The sequence below is a fragment of the Tachypleus tridentatus genome, chromosome 10, assembly GCF_004210375.1.
Source record: "Tachypleus tridentatus isolate NWPU-2018 chromosome 10, ASM421037v1, whole genome shotgun sequence".
NCBI classification, from domain to species: Eukaryota; Metazoa; Arthropoda; class Merostomata; order Xiphosura; family Limulidae; genus Tachypleus; species Tachypleus tridentatus.
The window spans coordinates 33,083,819-33,102,184 of NC_134834.1; the positions used below are offsets into that span (position 1 = coordinate 33,083,819).

The 18,366-nt window shown below is 32.4% G+C and overlaps 1 protein-coding gene across 7 annotated transcripts in view; it reads left to right on the forward strand.

Moving 5' to 3' along the window:
- LOC143229020 (mitogen-activated protein kinase kinase kinase 13-like) overlaps positions 1–18,366 on the forward strand; it is a 50,338-nt gene that overhangs the window by 30,982 nt on the left and 990 nt on the right. For all 7 annotated transcript variants that reach the window (XM_076460665.1, XM_076460660.1, XM_076460659.1 and 4 more), the window contains 6 exons: positions 5,580–5,771; positions 6,652–6,810; positions 8,698–8,856; positions 9,097–9,205; positions 13,469–13,695; positions 16,491–16,619. In XM_076460665.1, the coding sequence (XP_076316780.1) occupies positions 5,580–5,771; positions 6,652–6,810; positions 8,698–8,856; positions 9,097–9,205; positions 13,469–13,695; positions 16,491–16,619 (975 nt within the window). The remainder of the gene's footprint in view (positions 1–5,579; positions 5,772–6,651; positions 6,811–8,697; positions 8,857–9,096; positions 9,206–13,468; positions 13,696–16,490; positions 16,620–18,366) is intronic.

Genomic DNA, 18,366 nt, shown 5'->3' on the forward strand with positions numbered 1-18,366 from the left:
TTTGTACAGGAACTTGGAGTCCCTCAAGGATGTGTATTGAGTGTTACACTCTTCAGTATAAAGATAAATGCCATCACTGAACAACTCCCTCTCACTGTTGCGAATGGGCTGTATGTCGATGACTTTCACATCTCATGTCAGTCGTCAAACATGAGATATATTGGAGCGGCAACTACAAACCGCCCTCAATTGTGTACGGAAGTGGACTATGGCGAACGGCTTTAATTTCTCTCTCTCCAAAACTGTGTGCATGCACTTTTGCCGTCGACGGGGTATTCACCCTGATCCTGAACTTCATATCAGTGGAGTTTTGCTGCCAGTTGTCCCGGAGACCAAGTTCTTGGGGCTTATCTTTGATCGTAAACTGACCTTTATACCACACTTAAAGCAGCTTCGGGTCAAATGCACAAGAGCACTGAACATCCTCCGTGTTCTCTCTTCTACCAGTTGGGGGGCAGATCGCTGTTCAATGTTAAAGGTATATCGTGCTCTTATTAGATCGAAACTCGATTATGGATCAATGGTCTATGGCTCTGCCAGACCCTCAGCCTTAAAGATGCTGGACCCCGTTCATCACCAAGGACTTCGACTCTGCACTGGAGCTTTCCGTACCTCCCCAGTTCAAAGTATATACATTGAATCTCATGAACCTTCTCTACACCTTCGCCGTTTGCAACTATCTTTACAATATACTTCGAAACTTCATTCCTTACCAAAGCATCCCACCTGGAAATGTGTTTTCCTTCCTCGGTGGGCAGTACTTTTTCAGAACAGACGATCTGTCATTGCTCCGTTTGGCCTTCGCATCCGGAAGCAATTGGATGAATTGGGTCTGTCTTTGGATAACATTGCATGTTCCACAGGTCGGCCCATCCCACCATGGCTTATTACAGCCCCCAAATGTGACCTTTCTTTCAGTCACCTAAAAAAGGCAGATACTCCAGATTGGAAGTACCGTCTTTTATTCAATGAATATCTTTCAAACAATCATTCAGTTCCTATTTATACAGATGGTTCCAAATCAGGTAATTCAGTGGGCTCTGCTATGGTTTGCTATGGATCAGTAGTTGCACGCAGAATCCCTTCTACAGCTTCTGTGTTCACTGCTGAACTGTATGCCATATCTCTTGCCCTGGATCATATTGCAGCTGAGCAGTACTCCAACTGCACTATTTATACTGATTCGCTTAGTTCTATACTTGCCTTGGAATCGCTACATGTTGGCTCACATCCTATTCTCGCTGATATTCGTAACCGACTGGCCCGTTTCTCATTAGCAGCTACTTCAATCCAGTTTTTCTGGATACCAGGCCATGTTGGTATTCGCGGGAACGAGCTTGCAGACATGGCAGCTAAATATGTCTGCTTCAGCACCATCACTCCTATGCCTATTCCGTACATGGACTATGGTGTTATCTTCAAGGGTCGGCTCCGTGCCAGCTGGCAGTCCACTTGGAGTGAGCAACGTGACAACAAACTTTTCCAAATCAAACCCAAAATTGGACTTTGGCCATCTAGCTTCCGTAAAGTTCGGAAGGAGGAAGTTGTTCTCACTAGGCTACGCATTGGTCACAGTTTTTAACTCATCATTTTCTTTTATCTGGAACTGATGCACCAATGTGTAATTTGTGTAACACTCAAATCACTATCAGCCACATTTTACTTTCTTGCCATCGTTACAATTCTCAACGACGGCAATATTTTAAACATATTTTTTCCCAGGGTCAATCTGTAACATTGGACAGAGTTATTGGTGATGGTGACTCTGTCCACCTTGATAATGTTTTTAATTTTTTAATGGCCATTAACCTTTTTAATCTCATTTAAGTGTTGCATGTTTATTCATTACACCTTTTTAATTGTGGTTCCTTTTTTACAGTTTTAATCTCTCATTCAATTTGACATTGGACAATAGCCAGAACATTAAATAACTCGACACCAGGACTGGAAAGGCCAACTTCAGGTGACTAACGCTCCTGTTTGAACTATCCGTTTGAACTACTCGTTAGTCATCCTGGCGAGTTGTTATTATACTTTACTGCATGTCATTTCACACTTTTACTAATTAACTTTTTAGTACTGGCCATATTGACTCATAACCCGGAACCAGGACTGGAAAGACCAACTTCAGGTGACTGACGGTGGTTTTTATACTTACTTGTTAGTCTTCCTGGCGGGTTACGATCATTACCATTCTGCTACAGGTAGTTCTTTACAACTTTGTTGACTGGATGTCAACATTGGTTTTTACGCCATTTTCTGTCTTAATTGCCGTTTTGCTTTTATCTTCAATTACTTCTACAAATTTTACTCTATTTACTTGACTTTATCCTTTTACTGGACATTTGGCTACTCATTATTACGATTTTGCGGAGTGTCTTTTAAAACTTTTAATTTCTTTTACATTTTGATAATAGCTGCTATGACACATAACCCAGAACCAGGACTGGAAAGGCCAACTTCAGGTGATTGACGGTGGTTCTTGAACTTACCTGTTAATCTTCCTGGCGGGTTATGATCATTACCTTTTTGCTAGAGTAAATACCTTACAACTTCTTATACTCTACCTTTTATTTTATTACCTGTTAATCTTCCTGGCGGGTTATGATCATTACCTTTTTGCTAGAGTAAATACCTTACAACTTCTTATACTCTACCTTTTATCTTAACATTGTAGACTAGGTGTCAACATTGGTTTTATACTTTTTTGTTTTACCTTCAGTTCCATTTATGTCTGTTACTACATTTATTTATTTATTTTTTTTTTTACATTTTTACCGAATGTCTGGCGCAGATAGCCTCGCTGCTTTGTGCCATAAAACACTAAATCAATCAATCAATCAATCAATCAAGCCACTTGAAACATGCCGTACGCTTCATAGCAACATCACCGTAAGCCGTGTTAAGCATAGCAAAAGTTTCAGTCGCAGATTTTCCAAGTTTAACACCAAATTTCACAGCAAGTCGTTGCTCCTTCAGGTCATTCATTCTGAAATCTGCCAAACAAGAAAATCGCACTTCACTTAAAACCACGTAGCTAATACACAAATGAAGATATCTACAATCGGGAAATGGCGTCGTAATCAGCTGATCTGTGCAAACCTAGCGATACCAAGCGGATACCCCTGGAACCAACTGGAGTCGCGCAATTCAAACAGTCTGCATATTTTTTGAACAGCCCTCGTAAAACAATACAATAATTTAAGGATTAAGTGATGACAGTTACTGTTGTTTTTTCTAGCTTAGCTACACATTGAATTTGAGATATTAAGGAAAAGCACTTTTCATCCATAAACAACTGTTTTTTGTTTAAGTTATACAAAAAGTACTTTACAGAATCATTCAAATATTGTTTAGAGAATAAAGGTATGTGAAACATTTACTAGTTGTCTTAAGTGACACTGAAAGAAGCATGGACTAAAATTGGACAATACTGATATTTAGTTTGGATGTTAAATCATTATTTTTCTCTGGAGACTGGTTAATGTTAACCTTTTATTACTATTAAGTTTTTTTATGACCAAACATAGTTATGAGTGATTAAATTACTTATTCATGTGCTTTCCCAAAATTCTCTTTAAAATCAGATCTGAAAAGAAAGTGAAATATTTGGAAAAAGAAAAGCTAAAATAAATTCTAGAAATGCAGCTTTATGTAACCAGAATAAAGAACAGTGAACTTATAAGACTAAGTATTTATACAAAAACTAAAGTTTTACTGATTCAGGGCTCTCACTGAAATGAAGTCTGACTTAGAAGCAAATTCATGTTTCTAGACCAGTTAAGTTTGAAATGTTCTTCAACATGTGAAAGAATTCTAATGTGATTAAAGGCAGAAATTGAATAATTGAAATGAAATTCAATGGAGACTAACCACTTGCATAACTTGGCAAGTTATCGGAAGATTGATAGAACACAGAGTTTAATTATTGTAACTTTGATAAACCAAGTTATTTTATATTTTAGAAAGAAAATGTAACATCTGTAGTTTCAAACATGAGATAAATTTGTATATTTTGAGAGAAGTATAAGAAGGTTTGCCAGATTTAAATATTTAAGAAAGATTGTATTCAAGCTGGTCATACAGTGCTGAAATGCGAGTTAGATTCATTGTCAGTTGTATTATTTGTGCAAATATACAAATACAATGGTATCTGTGAAAAATATTTCATTTAAATTTTGATACTAAGCATTATTTAGTATACTGTAAGACATTTACACGAGTTGATGCAAGATTCAGCAAACCAACTTCTTAACACAATGCTGGTGTGGTGGTTTAATTTGATCATGGTACTTGTATGTCTTTGCATTGGGTTTGAACCTGAGACCTGTCACATGCCAGACAAGTGCTACCAGCTGACTTAAATGGTTATCACTCTGGTATTTGATATTAGCTCACGTTTCTAATAACTCAAACCATTGCACTTTTCCTTTCCGATAAACAAGGCCTATGCATGAGCCTAATTTCAAGGTTATGGGTTGGCCACTGGTGTAAGTATGGTAAATTTATTTTTTCCAACTCATGAATATATATGTATAGTTTTTGCTGTAGATTTCAATCAAGACGTTACATATGAGGCTAGCACTTTCACAGTTGAGCTAAAGGATTAAACTTTTAATACTTGTTAGTAAGTAACTTTATAATAACTTACAATTCTTTGGAAAGAAAAATCAACATTAAATAAAATTAAAACTTTGTAGTTCTTATAATTTTTTTATTAGGTGTCATCTGCATTTAAAGCTGGTTTAGCCTAACATTGAAAGATTTACTTTGTTGAAATATTCAAAACTGCAGAAGAAAGTCTTTTTTTTTTCTTTCATGATCAAAAGTAGATTTTAAACTTTTGTAAAGATGTGTAAAAGGAATAATAAATGTATACTTAATATGTGATTAGAAATATTTCATATCTTCTAACCATGTGATAAAACATTTGTTACATAAAATCTGGTAAAAAGCATCCACTTGAAGTAGAAATCACAGGTTTGTCTTTTATGATAGGTTCATAAAGATCAGAAATTTTTATCAGTGTTTCATCATGTGAACGTTTTCAAAGTGTATGTATTAATGATACTGTTGAGTTACTTTTGGTATGGCAGTTCAATATCTTATGAAGTACAGAGTTAGTGTCAACCTCATATTTTACAGTTGATTGATAAATTTAGCTTATTTAAAATATTTTTGGATGGGTATGGTTCATGAAATTCTAAACTACTTTGGTGGTTATTCTTGAAAGGTGTAGAAAATGTTTTTATTCAGTTTTAAGAAGACTGACTTCAGAAACAGTAAATACAAACTAAAATTACATAATATTTCTCTTTCATATTCCAGTTGTTGAAGTGTTGTAAATTTATGAATTATTGTTGTAAGTGATTGACTGATTACTTTGAGCCAGTTTTTATGACTGACAAACTGATTACCAGTTATTAAGTTATTTAATTTGTATGTCTGTAGTTTTTAAGATAATAAAGTAAAATATATACAGTTTAATCAATTAAAAAAAAAAGACATTTCAATGCATATGGTTTTACTATATTTTAAAAACATTGCATTGTTTAAATACTTATTTTCCACAATTTCAGAGGAGTTTGCACACAGGCTCCATGTTTCTGTATTATAATGGAGTACTGTCCATATGGGCAGCTTTATGATGCATTGAGGAATGGCCAAGAGGTTCCACCTACAACAGTGGTTGATTGGGGTAAGGAGATTGCTTCTGGAATGAATTATCTCCATTTACACAGAATCATTCATCGAGATCTGAAGTCCCCAAAGTAAGTGATTACTTAGCTATAATTATATTTCCTCTTGTGGTCATTTTAAATTATATTTTAATATTATTGTATCTTATATAGAGTTTTAAAATTAAACTATGCTGAATAGTAACTTATTTCTACATGTGTCAAAGCAGTTAGAAACAGATATAGAAAGCTTTCTCAAACAATTGTATTTTGATTTTTCAACATAACATTTCTAATGAGAAAAGAATTGATTTCAAAACTATGGAAACCTCAGAAAATTAGAAATGTTAAATATTTTCTAGGAAATATCCATTTTATTATTAAGTTAAAAGCTTTATAGTTCTCTGTGATAGCTGTTGATTTGAGAACCAAAATGTGCTCTCTTTTTTCAACAAAAAGTTGTTTTCTGGGTATTGAAAAACCAAAATCACCAAAATAAGTAAATCAATCTAACCCTTCTAGTACATATAACTGATATATTTGCAAGTCTGAATTTCTTTTGATTACTAAATTGATTTTAAAGTTATTTGGGGTACAGATAAAAACATAAAGAGCATTTTAAAACTGTTGAAAGGTCAGTAGTGTTTTTCCTTGAATTTGGTGAATAGATGATTAATAGAAATCTAGATTTTGATCAAACTGAGAAAATAATTCGTCTATAATATACCAGTGTTTAATATTCTTTCTTAAAAAGAGAAGAATTAAACAAAATCCACATTTTGAGGTAAAACATTAGTTTTTTTGTATCATTTTCCTTATAAAATGCAAATTAATTTTAACCTATTTATATTACATAAAATTTGTGTGTAGGTCAAGTGATGTTTTTACTCTCTCTTAAAAAATAAAACTGGGATAATGTTTTGAATGAGAACTGAATGTGCGAGAGAGTAATATTGAATATTCTATTTCATAGTGTTCTTATTAGTCTTAATGGTACACTGAAGATCTCAGATTTTGGAACATGTAGACAGTGGAATGAAATCAGCACAAGAATGTCATTTGCTGGTACAGTAGCTTGGATGGCTCCAGAAATTATTCGAAATGAACCCTGTTCAGAAAAGGTGGACATATGGTAAGTATTATTATTTTTTTAGTTAAGTAAAATATAGGTTATGAACTTATGAGTGATGGATATTAAGAATTTGAAAGTTTTTACATGACTATTAGCATAAAAAATATTTAGGTAATCTATATGCATTCAGTAATTTAATTTTAAAAAAATTATAGCAAATTAAGATGTTGAAAAATTATTCATTTCAGTGTATAGTATATATAATGTAATAAAAATGTACTAGGCACTACTCTTTACAAAAACAAAAATTATATTAATATTTGATTGGATAGGTTAATTCATTTTTTCTTATGTTTAGTTGGTATGTAATTTAATATCATCCTGACTTATTAAACATAAAAATTAAAAGATTTATTAACACAAACTGTTTCTGATGTAATGATAATATTGAAAATATTGGTCTCTCTAAAATCTGTGTGGGTTTTACCTTTAGCAATGGATTATGTTAAGCTTGTATAATGAGTGGAATTGACTTGGTAAGAAAATTGTTAAAATAATGCTTGTAGTTTGTGGTGACGAGAAACCCATTTGAAGTAACAATGTATCTCAAGATGGCTAGTATAGGTATTAAAACTTTTGTTAAAATAAAGTAGAGAACAATGTTTTGACCTTCTTAGGTCATCTTCAAGTTAATCTCTGTGTTACACATACATTAAACCTCGAAACATTTATTGTTTGGTATTTACAATAATTTTTACCAGAACTCGAATCTCGAACATAAGTTTTTATGTCTTATATTAGTAATTTATATATGCTAATATAGTGGCTTTTCACAGCATATAAATGCACTGGTCTTTTAGATTATTTGTTAAAACCTTATATTTGGATTCGTGCTGAATTCCCAACTGTTGAACAATGCAATGCTACCACAAGTACACTAATTACTGAAGGAATGTGTTACAACCTTTTATAAGGAAGGATATATGTATAATAAGATTTTTAGGTTATCGTGACACTAAAGAACACTTTATGGAGAAAAAAGTCCTCACTGATCTTCCAGGAAGTTGGAAACAACAGGTTCAAGGCCACACCACAAGACAATCTGCAGCAATGCCTTTATCTCCTCGCTCTTTAACAAAATAATAAACACTTATTTAAATATGATGTATGCACACAGACCAAAAGTTCATAAGCTTTAATCCACATTTGAAAATCAGCTGCTGTTTTCTTTTCCCCATAAAAATTGCACAAAAAAACTGATATTATGGTAATACCATTTGGTCACATACCTGTTATGGCTTCTTATAGGGTATTAATGAAATATTGCACTTTTGGTCTGCCTCATTATGGTCTTTTTAGGCTATAAATTATGTAATATTGAGGATCTATAGAAAGTTTGTTAAAATGTATTGTCTAAAATGATCTTGCCATCCTTTCCAAAATTTTGTTACCGTGATAATTACGGTATTCAACAATATTGTATAATCATGACAAATGATGGGAGAAGCCATTCCATAAGCAGCATGAGACTTGAACTTCATTCTTATGAAATAAGATCAACTTCAATGACATTTTATTTTTGTATTCAGGGAGGATTTCAGTCCATTTAGTAATCTTAGCAACAAAATTTGCGTAATATACTCATCTTAAGTTATTTTACACTCATAAGTATGTTCTGCTCGTATAGAAATTTGAAAGAAATATTAAATCTATGTTAAAGCTGGAAAATTCTTATATTAAAGTGTAATCTCATTGTAAACTTATTATTTTCAAGTGGTTGGTAAGGTATTACTAATTGATTATAAAATTTGGCATTTAACACCCTAATAGGAAACAAAGATCAGACCCAATCATGATTATAAATGAAATCATTTCTATATATATGTACCAAGTTAAATATTGGAAACAGAATCTTTGTTGAAAATAATTAACTCTGTGGTTCTTCAGGTCTTTTGGTGTGGTCTTATGGGAATTACTGACGTGTGAAACTCCATATAAAGATGTTGATTCTTCGGCTATCATCTGGGGTGTGGGTAACAACAGTCTTCATCTTCCCATTCCTAAAACATGTCCAGAAGGATTTAAACTGCTCATGAAACAGTGTTGGTAAGTAGAGATATTTGAGAAAACCAATTTCAGCAATAGGGTGCATTTGGCATAAAATATTTTACTTTGTGAAAAAACATGTTTTTTGTGCTTTATACCTTGAGAGTTAAACATTTTTTCTAACATATCTAAGTAAGGATTAATAGAAATACTTGAAACATTTTAACAAATATACAACAGCGCTATGTAAGAATTAACAGAAATACTAGAAACATTATAACAAATACGAATGTGTTACAGGAGTGCCAAGCCTAGAAATCGACCATCATTTCGACACATCTTGATGCATCTTGACATAGCAGCAGTAGAAATCCTAAGTACACCAAAGGAAAAATACTTCAAAACACAGGTCAGATAAACAAAAAAAATGTTTTATTTAATGAAACTGCTAGCATTAGTAAAAATGTGGCTGTTAAAATAGTGAAATTTACCTCAGTCAGAACTGTGTTAGTTATGTTATCTTACAGAGTGGTTGAAAGTTATAAAAGGTCTCAAAATATTGGCTCAGAATGCAACTCAAATCAGGAAGTCTTTTGAAATACTGAAAGCCACTCTTACTGAGTTTGTTCTTTTGCTACCAACAAAACATATGATTCAAAATTTCCAAATGTCATTTATAATTTCCAGTGCACAAATTACTTACCCATAATTCTTCACTTACCTGTCACGTAACTTGTTGTGTAATTATCAGAGGATCTTACTTTTATCCAGAAGGGCTTTATGCTTGTATTCCAACAAAGTCATCATATATGGGCTGTGGGAGGTGGCACTTCTGTTTTTCTCTTATCGTGATACCTTCTCTGACTAACTCTGATTCCTCTTCTGGACTCTTTGTTTTAACATTTCAATAACAGAATCTTTTTTTTAGGAAACCAGTATCATTGTTTATACCTTATAATGACTCATGCTTTACAAAATTTTCTCTATCCACATTAACAAATTAGTTTTTGCAGCAAATTCATCTTGTTTATCGTTATGCTCCCAACCATCTTAAGCAGGAATATAAGGTTACATCTCCTCAGATTCTTCACTTGGTTATTTTCATCTCTCTCTCTCTATCCTTTAGTGGATGGCATCTTACAAGATGAAAAGGACATGAATCTGAATTATTTTTAATATTTATCATCATCACATCATTGTACTTTCAATTTGAGGATTCTGTTTGCCATTTGTGTTTCTTGGGAGTTGTTATACATTTTTCCAACACTTGTTATTACCCATTTCCAGGATTTTTGGGATTGCAAATATTTTTGTTTTTCAAAACAATACAAAGCAAGAAAGGTAATAAAATGCAAAATCTATTTTTATAGGGATCCATACAGTCAAGGCACTTATATGTTCTTTAACCTTTGCTTTTATCTTGGGCAAACCAACACCTCTGTACTGGATTCTAGGAGATGACTGAGGTTGAGCAGTTGTTTGATTATGTAAAAATAAATCATTGCCTCTCCTTATGTTAGACTGTTTGTCTGGATTTGTCCAACTGGGAAACTTGTGTATGATATTTTCCTCAGTGTTTGTTCTAAACAAAATTTGACTTTTATACTGAAGCTTGAGGGTGTGTGTGTGTGTGTTTTAGAAGCATACAAAGGGTGCTATCTTGTGGCTGATGATGCTTCAGAGGGTATCTTTCTCATCATCATGTGCACTTTGCATGACACTACAGATATTAGAAATGGGATTACCTTTTCTTTCTAAATGTCTCTTTTCCAAATTTGAATGGGGATCATCAAATTTTTAAATCTTTTTTATTTATCCTTTGATGTTTCTGTTACACTTTGATAAAGTTGTTTGACTCCTCCTTAGGATTGCTTGGATCTTTGATTCTTACTGTGAACTCACTAATTTACTTAATGTGTGAATCACTGGAATTTTTTCATGCAGATAATGATGGGCTACAGTCCTTGGACTACATCCACTAGTGATATGTGACTGAGCTGGTCTTAAAACCTACCACTGTGGAAGCTACTGATAACCAGACCAAAATACACTTTTCTCGAATACCAAACAAATTCAGAAGTGCTTAGAGCACAAACGTTTAGGAATGAATGACCATTCTGTGTTGATGTGATTAATGAACTACTTTTATACTTTCCTGTATAAATAGTAAAAATATATAGAAAATCATATAAGGTATTTAACCATGTTTGTATTACTATTGTCAGTGACATGGTACTGATGTGGGTAACATCCTCTTTGCAGAGATTGGGTTCTTTAATTCTTTATGAGAAGATACAATATTTAGAACATATCCAGACAGCACAGTTTTTACATCTGAACAAAAAATGATGCATTTCTACCATGACAAAATTATTCATTCAAGATGATTCTCAAAACTTATTTGAAAAAAAACTGATCAACACGGTTAGCTCTACTGAGAATCTTTGGGATTAACATGAACATCACTGAGGTCGTCATTTGGTCATATCATTGCATCAACAATAAATCATACTTCTTAAGAAATGAGCTTCAACCAAACAAGACATTTCTTCATATTATAGAACCCAGGCTACTATAATGGTGAATGTTGAACAAATAAATAAGACACTCCATAATGGTGAGAGTTGTTCTTATCCAATATAAGTGCGATATATATCATTAGTACTTTCATACTGAAGTCTCTGCATTTATTACAGGGCATCATGGGCAAAAGAGATGCTCTATTGAGAAAATACCTGAGTGTTATTTAGGTCCAATCTTCTTATACGACTGATTGGCTCCACTTATTCTTTCTTTACTCCAGTTCCCTGAATAATTTTTCTGGTTGTGAATTGTACTCTGATTTAGCTACCTTTTGTGTAGTCTAGATTATCATCTTATCTTGTAATTTTAGTATTTTCCATTTTGTTCGTGTTTACCAGTTCTCATCTCCTTTTAAATGTTAATATTTTGGCTTTTGGTATTCCAGATGCAAGACTTTCTGAATTTTATATTTGTTAACTTAAAATGAATTTCAAAAAGTATTTACATCTGCAGTACTTTCTTATCTATAACTGGGGTTTCATGGTGGCTGAAACTTTCAGTAAAATCAAAATTATGATTGGAAATCAGAGCTTATTTAAGAACTAATACATGTGTAATAAGGTGTTCAAAAGATGAGAAAGTGAAATATTAAGTAACACTTGCTTTGCATTGTTTAAAGGACATTTAGAACATTTGAGTCTCATAGTTTGTTGATATACTAAGGCAAGCTCAATAAGAAAAGATTTCAGTATTTCAGAGGTAAGTAATGCTTTGAAATATTTTTATTTCACTTCAAGAAATCTTAAATTTTGTGAGCATAAAGAAATCTAGACCATTTTCTTTGATTAAATTGTACCTCCATGGAACAAAGTTCTACTTGTTTAGTTGAACAGTCCAGTCCACTTGACAAGAAGTTCCAAACGTTTCATTGGTGTGGATCTCTGTTGGTTCCACAGGTTCTCTTTATTCTAGTATTAGAAATGAATGACAGATTGTACCTGTAATATTGGAAAATACACTTAATGCAATCTCAAGTAGTAGTGTAACCAAAATTTTGTTGATTCTGGTTCAGATTATTGTATTTAATTAGGAAGTACAATTTTAATTGAATTGACCAAAATAAGTAATGTTTTGAAACTGTTTCAAAACTCTTATTAGAAAACTCAGTCAGCAACATCTTAAATCACTGTCAGCCATGTTGCTAAAGCAGAAATTTAGTGAATTGGTTTTTGGAAAAGAATAAAACGTGGGTTTCTGTTCCATACTGGTCAAGTGGAACATGTCAAGCCTGCTTACCTCATGAAGTTTTCTTCCTGTAATAACTTAGGAGTCACTAGGTACTGGCACATGGAGCCCATGCTCTGGTTCTGTTTGAAAATGTTACAAATCTCCAGTTAGTTTCTTGATAAATCAGAGTAGAACACCATAACCAATATCATGCTGAAAATTCACATGCCTATGGGTCCGAGCCCCAAATCTTTTAAGCATGTAGCGACAGCTCTGTCAAATAGTAATAGAAATAACTTTCTAGTTAAATATTGAATTTCTTGAATGATGATATAGTTTTGTGTAAGCAAGTTTACAATCACAGGCTAATCTCTTTCATTTAAGGATTATTTTGTTACACATGAAAAGTCATTTAAATATTTTTCAGAATGTTCTTGTCTTGACCATTAAGTTATGCTTCCTTTTCCAAAGATGATGTAAACACTTTGCCATCTTTCCTGAGTATTATAATTGTATGTTTAGATTTTAATTAAAAAAATATCATGCAGAATGAACATAATTTCATACTTAGGCTGAAATTAAATGAGAATGTTGTTATATCACTTCACTTAGTTTTAAGTTATCCAGCTAAATTTGTAAGAATCCTTTATTAACCACTGCTAGGCTATTCTTTTATGCTAGAAAAGGATAATTAGAAAAGTATTTAATATAAAGGATTCACTAATATATGTAGATACATTATACTATAATAATATTTCTCTTACAACTGTAAGTTAGAAAAAACTTTCTTCCCAAAAAGTACCCAGTTTGCCATTAGCTAAAAGTGTTTTGATGTAAAGGGAGGTTAGGATGAAACGGGGATTACTCATTTGCACATTTTGTAAAAGGTTTTACGAGTAAGACTTATGTTTTTTATGATCAGGCTTCTTGGAAGGAAGAGATAAAGCAGTACATGAATGAAATAAAGCAAGAAGGAAATCATGTTTCTATTGTGGAGAAAGATCTGGTGCGAAGAAGAAGAGATGAATTACGACATGCTCAAGACATTCGTGAGCATTATGAACGTAAATTAGAACGTGCCAATAACCTGTATATGGAGTTGGCAGCTTGTTTATTGCAACTAGAACAGAGAGAAAGGGAACTTTTGAAGTAAGTATTGTGTAGGATTACTTAATTCTTGTAAACTCGAATACATGGGTTATATTAATGTTTAATTTATCTCTTAATTTAAATTTAATGAATTTAAAATCTGTTTCCCTACTGTGAAAGCTTCATTAGGAGTTCAATACAATGCCATTTTTTTTAAGATTATTTATTTAATGGTGCATATCTGTAACCATCTTTATTTTGGTATTTCAAACTGTGCTAAAAATCTATTGCTTCTACAGAAAATATAATATTTATAAAGACTTACAATTACTTAGCAATGAAAATTACCTGTATTTCTTTAAATAGTATGAGAGAGAAATCAGTTAAAGAATAATTATAATGACATTTTTTATATGATTACATTATAGTAGAAAGAATTTCATACTTCTAATTTTTTTATGCATAGGCTCATGACTACTAAAGAGCTTAACTGTAAGCCTAGACTTTATACAGTACCAGCACGTGTTCACTTGTCATCTCATGTCATTATTTTATTAGTAATAGCATGAAAGTTAAAGGCTTTTACACGTGAAAAGTTTTCCTTGTTATTTACTTGTGTATACTATGTTACTGTTCTAAACTGAACAAAAGTTTAGTTTGTTTTCAAGTTTATAGAGGGTATTCCCTGTAATGAAATATAAATGTGTAAATGTCCCTTGAGTGCCTAAATGTTGCTGATTGTCTAATTATTGTTAATTGTAGCAATATAAGATAATCTTTCTTAAGTTTTAATAAGTCTTCAAGCACCTTTTCAAATGTACTAATAATGGCACAATTTAGTATAAAATGTATAACATCTGGACAAACTTTATTTCTTTCATATATAAAAAATTTAGTACACAGATTTCATATACATTATCTAATCGTCATTAATGTATGTGTTGACATGTTGATTAACCTTTCTACAACAAACTGGAATTTTGATTATAAAATGGGTGGTGTAATAAAATATATATCATAAATAACTCTGCTCTTACATGTATAATACATCTTCTATCTTAAACTAACAAGTTTCATTTCATAAATTGCTAGATATGGGTAGGTAAGGGTGAGTGTGTCTTGATGTTTCTGAGATTTTTGAATTCCAAGGTGTCCCTTTCTTATATGTTGAAAACTTAATTAAAAAATTGGGTGCAGAAAATTGTCCAATTTTATGGAAATGCAGACTTAGAGAGGTTCCATCGTATGTACATTTTGTGTGCATGTCTGTAATAGTTTGTTACATATTGATGTACAAAAGAAATGCAACATTCGAGTCTAATTGGATATATTCACATATTTGAAACACAGATATGAAACAAAGTCATCAAAAATGTTCACAAAGCATCAGATCAAAGAAACATGGTAAGTTTTTATTACTCGCTTTCAAACAAAGGTTAGTATCAGGTGTGAACACCTAAAGCATAAATACAATCTATACATTGTTGATGCAAGGACCTGATCAGACTCTGAGTAGATTGGTGTGGGACATTTTGTACTCTCTCTTCCTGTGTAACCACAAACAGCTAATAAAGGTTAGCCAGTCCTGCAGATGTTCTACAGGCTCATGTAGACTTCACAAATGTTTGTCTTAAAGCTGTGCCATAATAGTGTGGTCTTGCATTGCCCTGCTAGAAAAGTTTCACTTCCCCATTTGCTTAATGATGGATCAGATGGATATGACAGTGGTAATGTTTATGACATGGGCTGTTCTTCACAGAGACAGCTTTCTTGCTTCTCTGGACTAGTTGGTTGATAGATGAAGCAGCACTTATTCTCTGGGCATCTTCTCTCAGACAGGTTGCCTTAAATCATTTCTAAAGCAACTAGGTGCCCTTTATTACTGTGCAACAGTAATAACAGTACACAACAGTACAACTATGTATGTTAAGTATGTTTAAAAGTTTTGTAAGTCAACCAGTTTATATATTAATATGATGAAATCAAAAGCTGTAATTTTAGAAGGGGGCTTAACTTAAAATCATCTGAACGTTAGTATATAGTTTATGGAAGATTGGAAGTAGTTTTGTTTCACTGTCTTTAAATTCCCTTATTTGATTTTATAGAAAAAAGATTTTAAGATTTTGCATGAAAACTTATGTACAAGTCAAACTGGAAGTTTTATATTTCCACATTATCAATTCAACTGGTGATTTTTAAAGCTGTAATACTATATTGTAATAATTAGTAAATATTGTTTGAAGAATTATATTTGTGGAGTTATGGAGATTAGCCTATGGTGAGTGACAAAGTTTATTCTCTCAGAATTTTTTTCCTGTTTTCTACAACTTAACATAGTTTGAAGACAATAGTATATTCAAAATTTTATTGAAAATCACTAAAAAAAAAAAAAAAAAGTTGTCAAGTGAGGCCTAATTTATAGTATGTGGAAGAGTGACTACATGATTAGATTATAAGATAACAGCACTAAAATAAATATTGCTCCATGAATAATTCCATTTAATACTTCCTACAAATCTACACATATAGAGTTGTTCAGAATAATTATTAAAGGTCAAGCTAGTATTGGAATTTACATTACTGAATATGGATTAGATTGTTTGATTAAAGAATTAAACGTTGTGAAACTTGTATCCATTGGACTAGTTGCATGTAAAATTGAAGTATTGTATAACTATATTTCTACATGTTCAGTGCTATCAACCATAAAGTTACCTAAATTTGAAGTTTGTAACTTTAGTTGTTTGTCTTTACTGGTTGTAAAAGTTTCCTTGTATATACTTTTCTTCAGATTCTTATTCATTTCTTCAAATAAAATTTATTTTGCTGATTAGTGACATTATTTTATCTTATAGGCAGGAAGAAGCTATACAACAGTGTTCGGGATTAAAGCCTCATAAAAAGCATATAGTAAGACCACTGCTGAAAGCCCATGTAAGACTTGGCAAGAAACGAAGCTATAAGTCACAGTCAGAAAAAACCAGGTTTGTATAAATAAGTATGATTATTTTAAATATTAAAAATTAAAATATAGGTTTTATACAAACTATATAGCATGATCTGATGTGTAGGGTGCTCAGTTTGCAATCTTCAAGTTGTGGATTTATCTCCCATCACCAAACATGGTTACACTGTTCAAGTAGGGTAGCTCAAGAGTTGGCAGTGAGAAATGTTGACTAGTTGTTTTACCTCTTGTTTATCACTTCTAAATTGTGGGTGGCTAGGATGGATAGCCCTTGATTAACTTTGTGCAAAATGTGAAAACAACAAAAAACACGAGACAGTCTTATGGTAAGTTAGAGGATAGTTTATCATCAATTTAAAGTTACAGAACCAGAAAATTTTTCTCCTACACAAATTATAGTTCATAAATCAAAATATTTTCAGAGTAAATGCTGTCTTTTTGTATCATTCACACAAATGATAATCATAGTTTAGTTATATAGGCTTAACAATTCATATTGATTTAGGTAATAATGCATTTCTATTTTATGTTTCTGCTCTTCTGGCATGATTTGGACATATGTAGAATACTAATGAGTGGATATACTATGAAGTATTTGATTCATATTAATTTTGCTTAAAGATGAGAATGAGTTACAGTACTTGCAGGTTTTGGCTTTTCAGAAAGGTTCCAAAAATACAAAAGATGTAGTTTTCTTGAAATAACATTAGAAAAACCAATATTTTTTATTATTAGAACCTTCTACGTTTTTTATATCACTAGTACTGCAGATAACCAACAATACTGTGCTTATAAGGAAAATTTTTCACTGTTGCCCGTTTCAGTTGGGACGTTCCAGCTCGATGGCAATTCCAAAGACACCAACCAAGCAGAGGGTGTTCCTAAGAGACACCTCAAAAGACAGTCATGGGTGAACAAAGGTGTTGCACAGTCACCAGTAAGATAATTTGTCTATGTGGAGAATACATCTGGTTCCACTAGAATCTGTGAAAATCTGTTTAGACAGAAGACCATTGAGAGTGATGCAGAAATAGTCACTTCATCACCTGTATAAAAACCACTGTGGACAGTCAACTGTCATCATAACCATAGATTATTCCTACATCACAGATAATGTGATAGCTGGTAGAAAATTCAAATTCAAGCTACTCATAAGCAGCACAAGGACAAAGCTAGATGCCATAAAGCAACCTCTCCACCGGATTACTGAAAGCAATGAACTGTAAATAAACGTTGTTGCAAAGAATATTTGAAATCAGGTTGCAGATAGTACTGCATTAATTTCAGTCTGGTTAGTCTTCAGACAGAAAGCAAAGCAACTGCATGGAAATACTTTCACCTGATGTATGTATATATGGGTAAAAAACACAGTGTGAGGAAGTTAACATTTTTTAAAGAGAAGCCCTTTACTGGCAGAATAATAAGTTTCTCTGTAATAGTGGAGTGGAACAAGATTGTTGGGGAACAATGTACCATATTTTGTTGCTAGAAAAATAAAAACAATGGGGAGTCAGTAAAACAGTATACAACTAGAAAGCCACTGGTAACATTAATAAAGGAAACTCTGGAAGTGTTATCTAGTACTTAACCCAACACCTCAACTCTTACTTTCTTGTACTGAAGATTAACAAAGAATCTGAAACTTCAGTATAAACTTCTGTAAACAGTACTTCATAGTATCAGAAATGTTCTGTTTAGTTTTAACCATTTTTTGCAACCAAATTAATGTTATAAGCATTTAGCTATTGAATATGATTCTTTCAAGT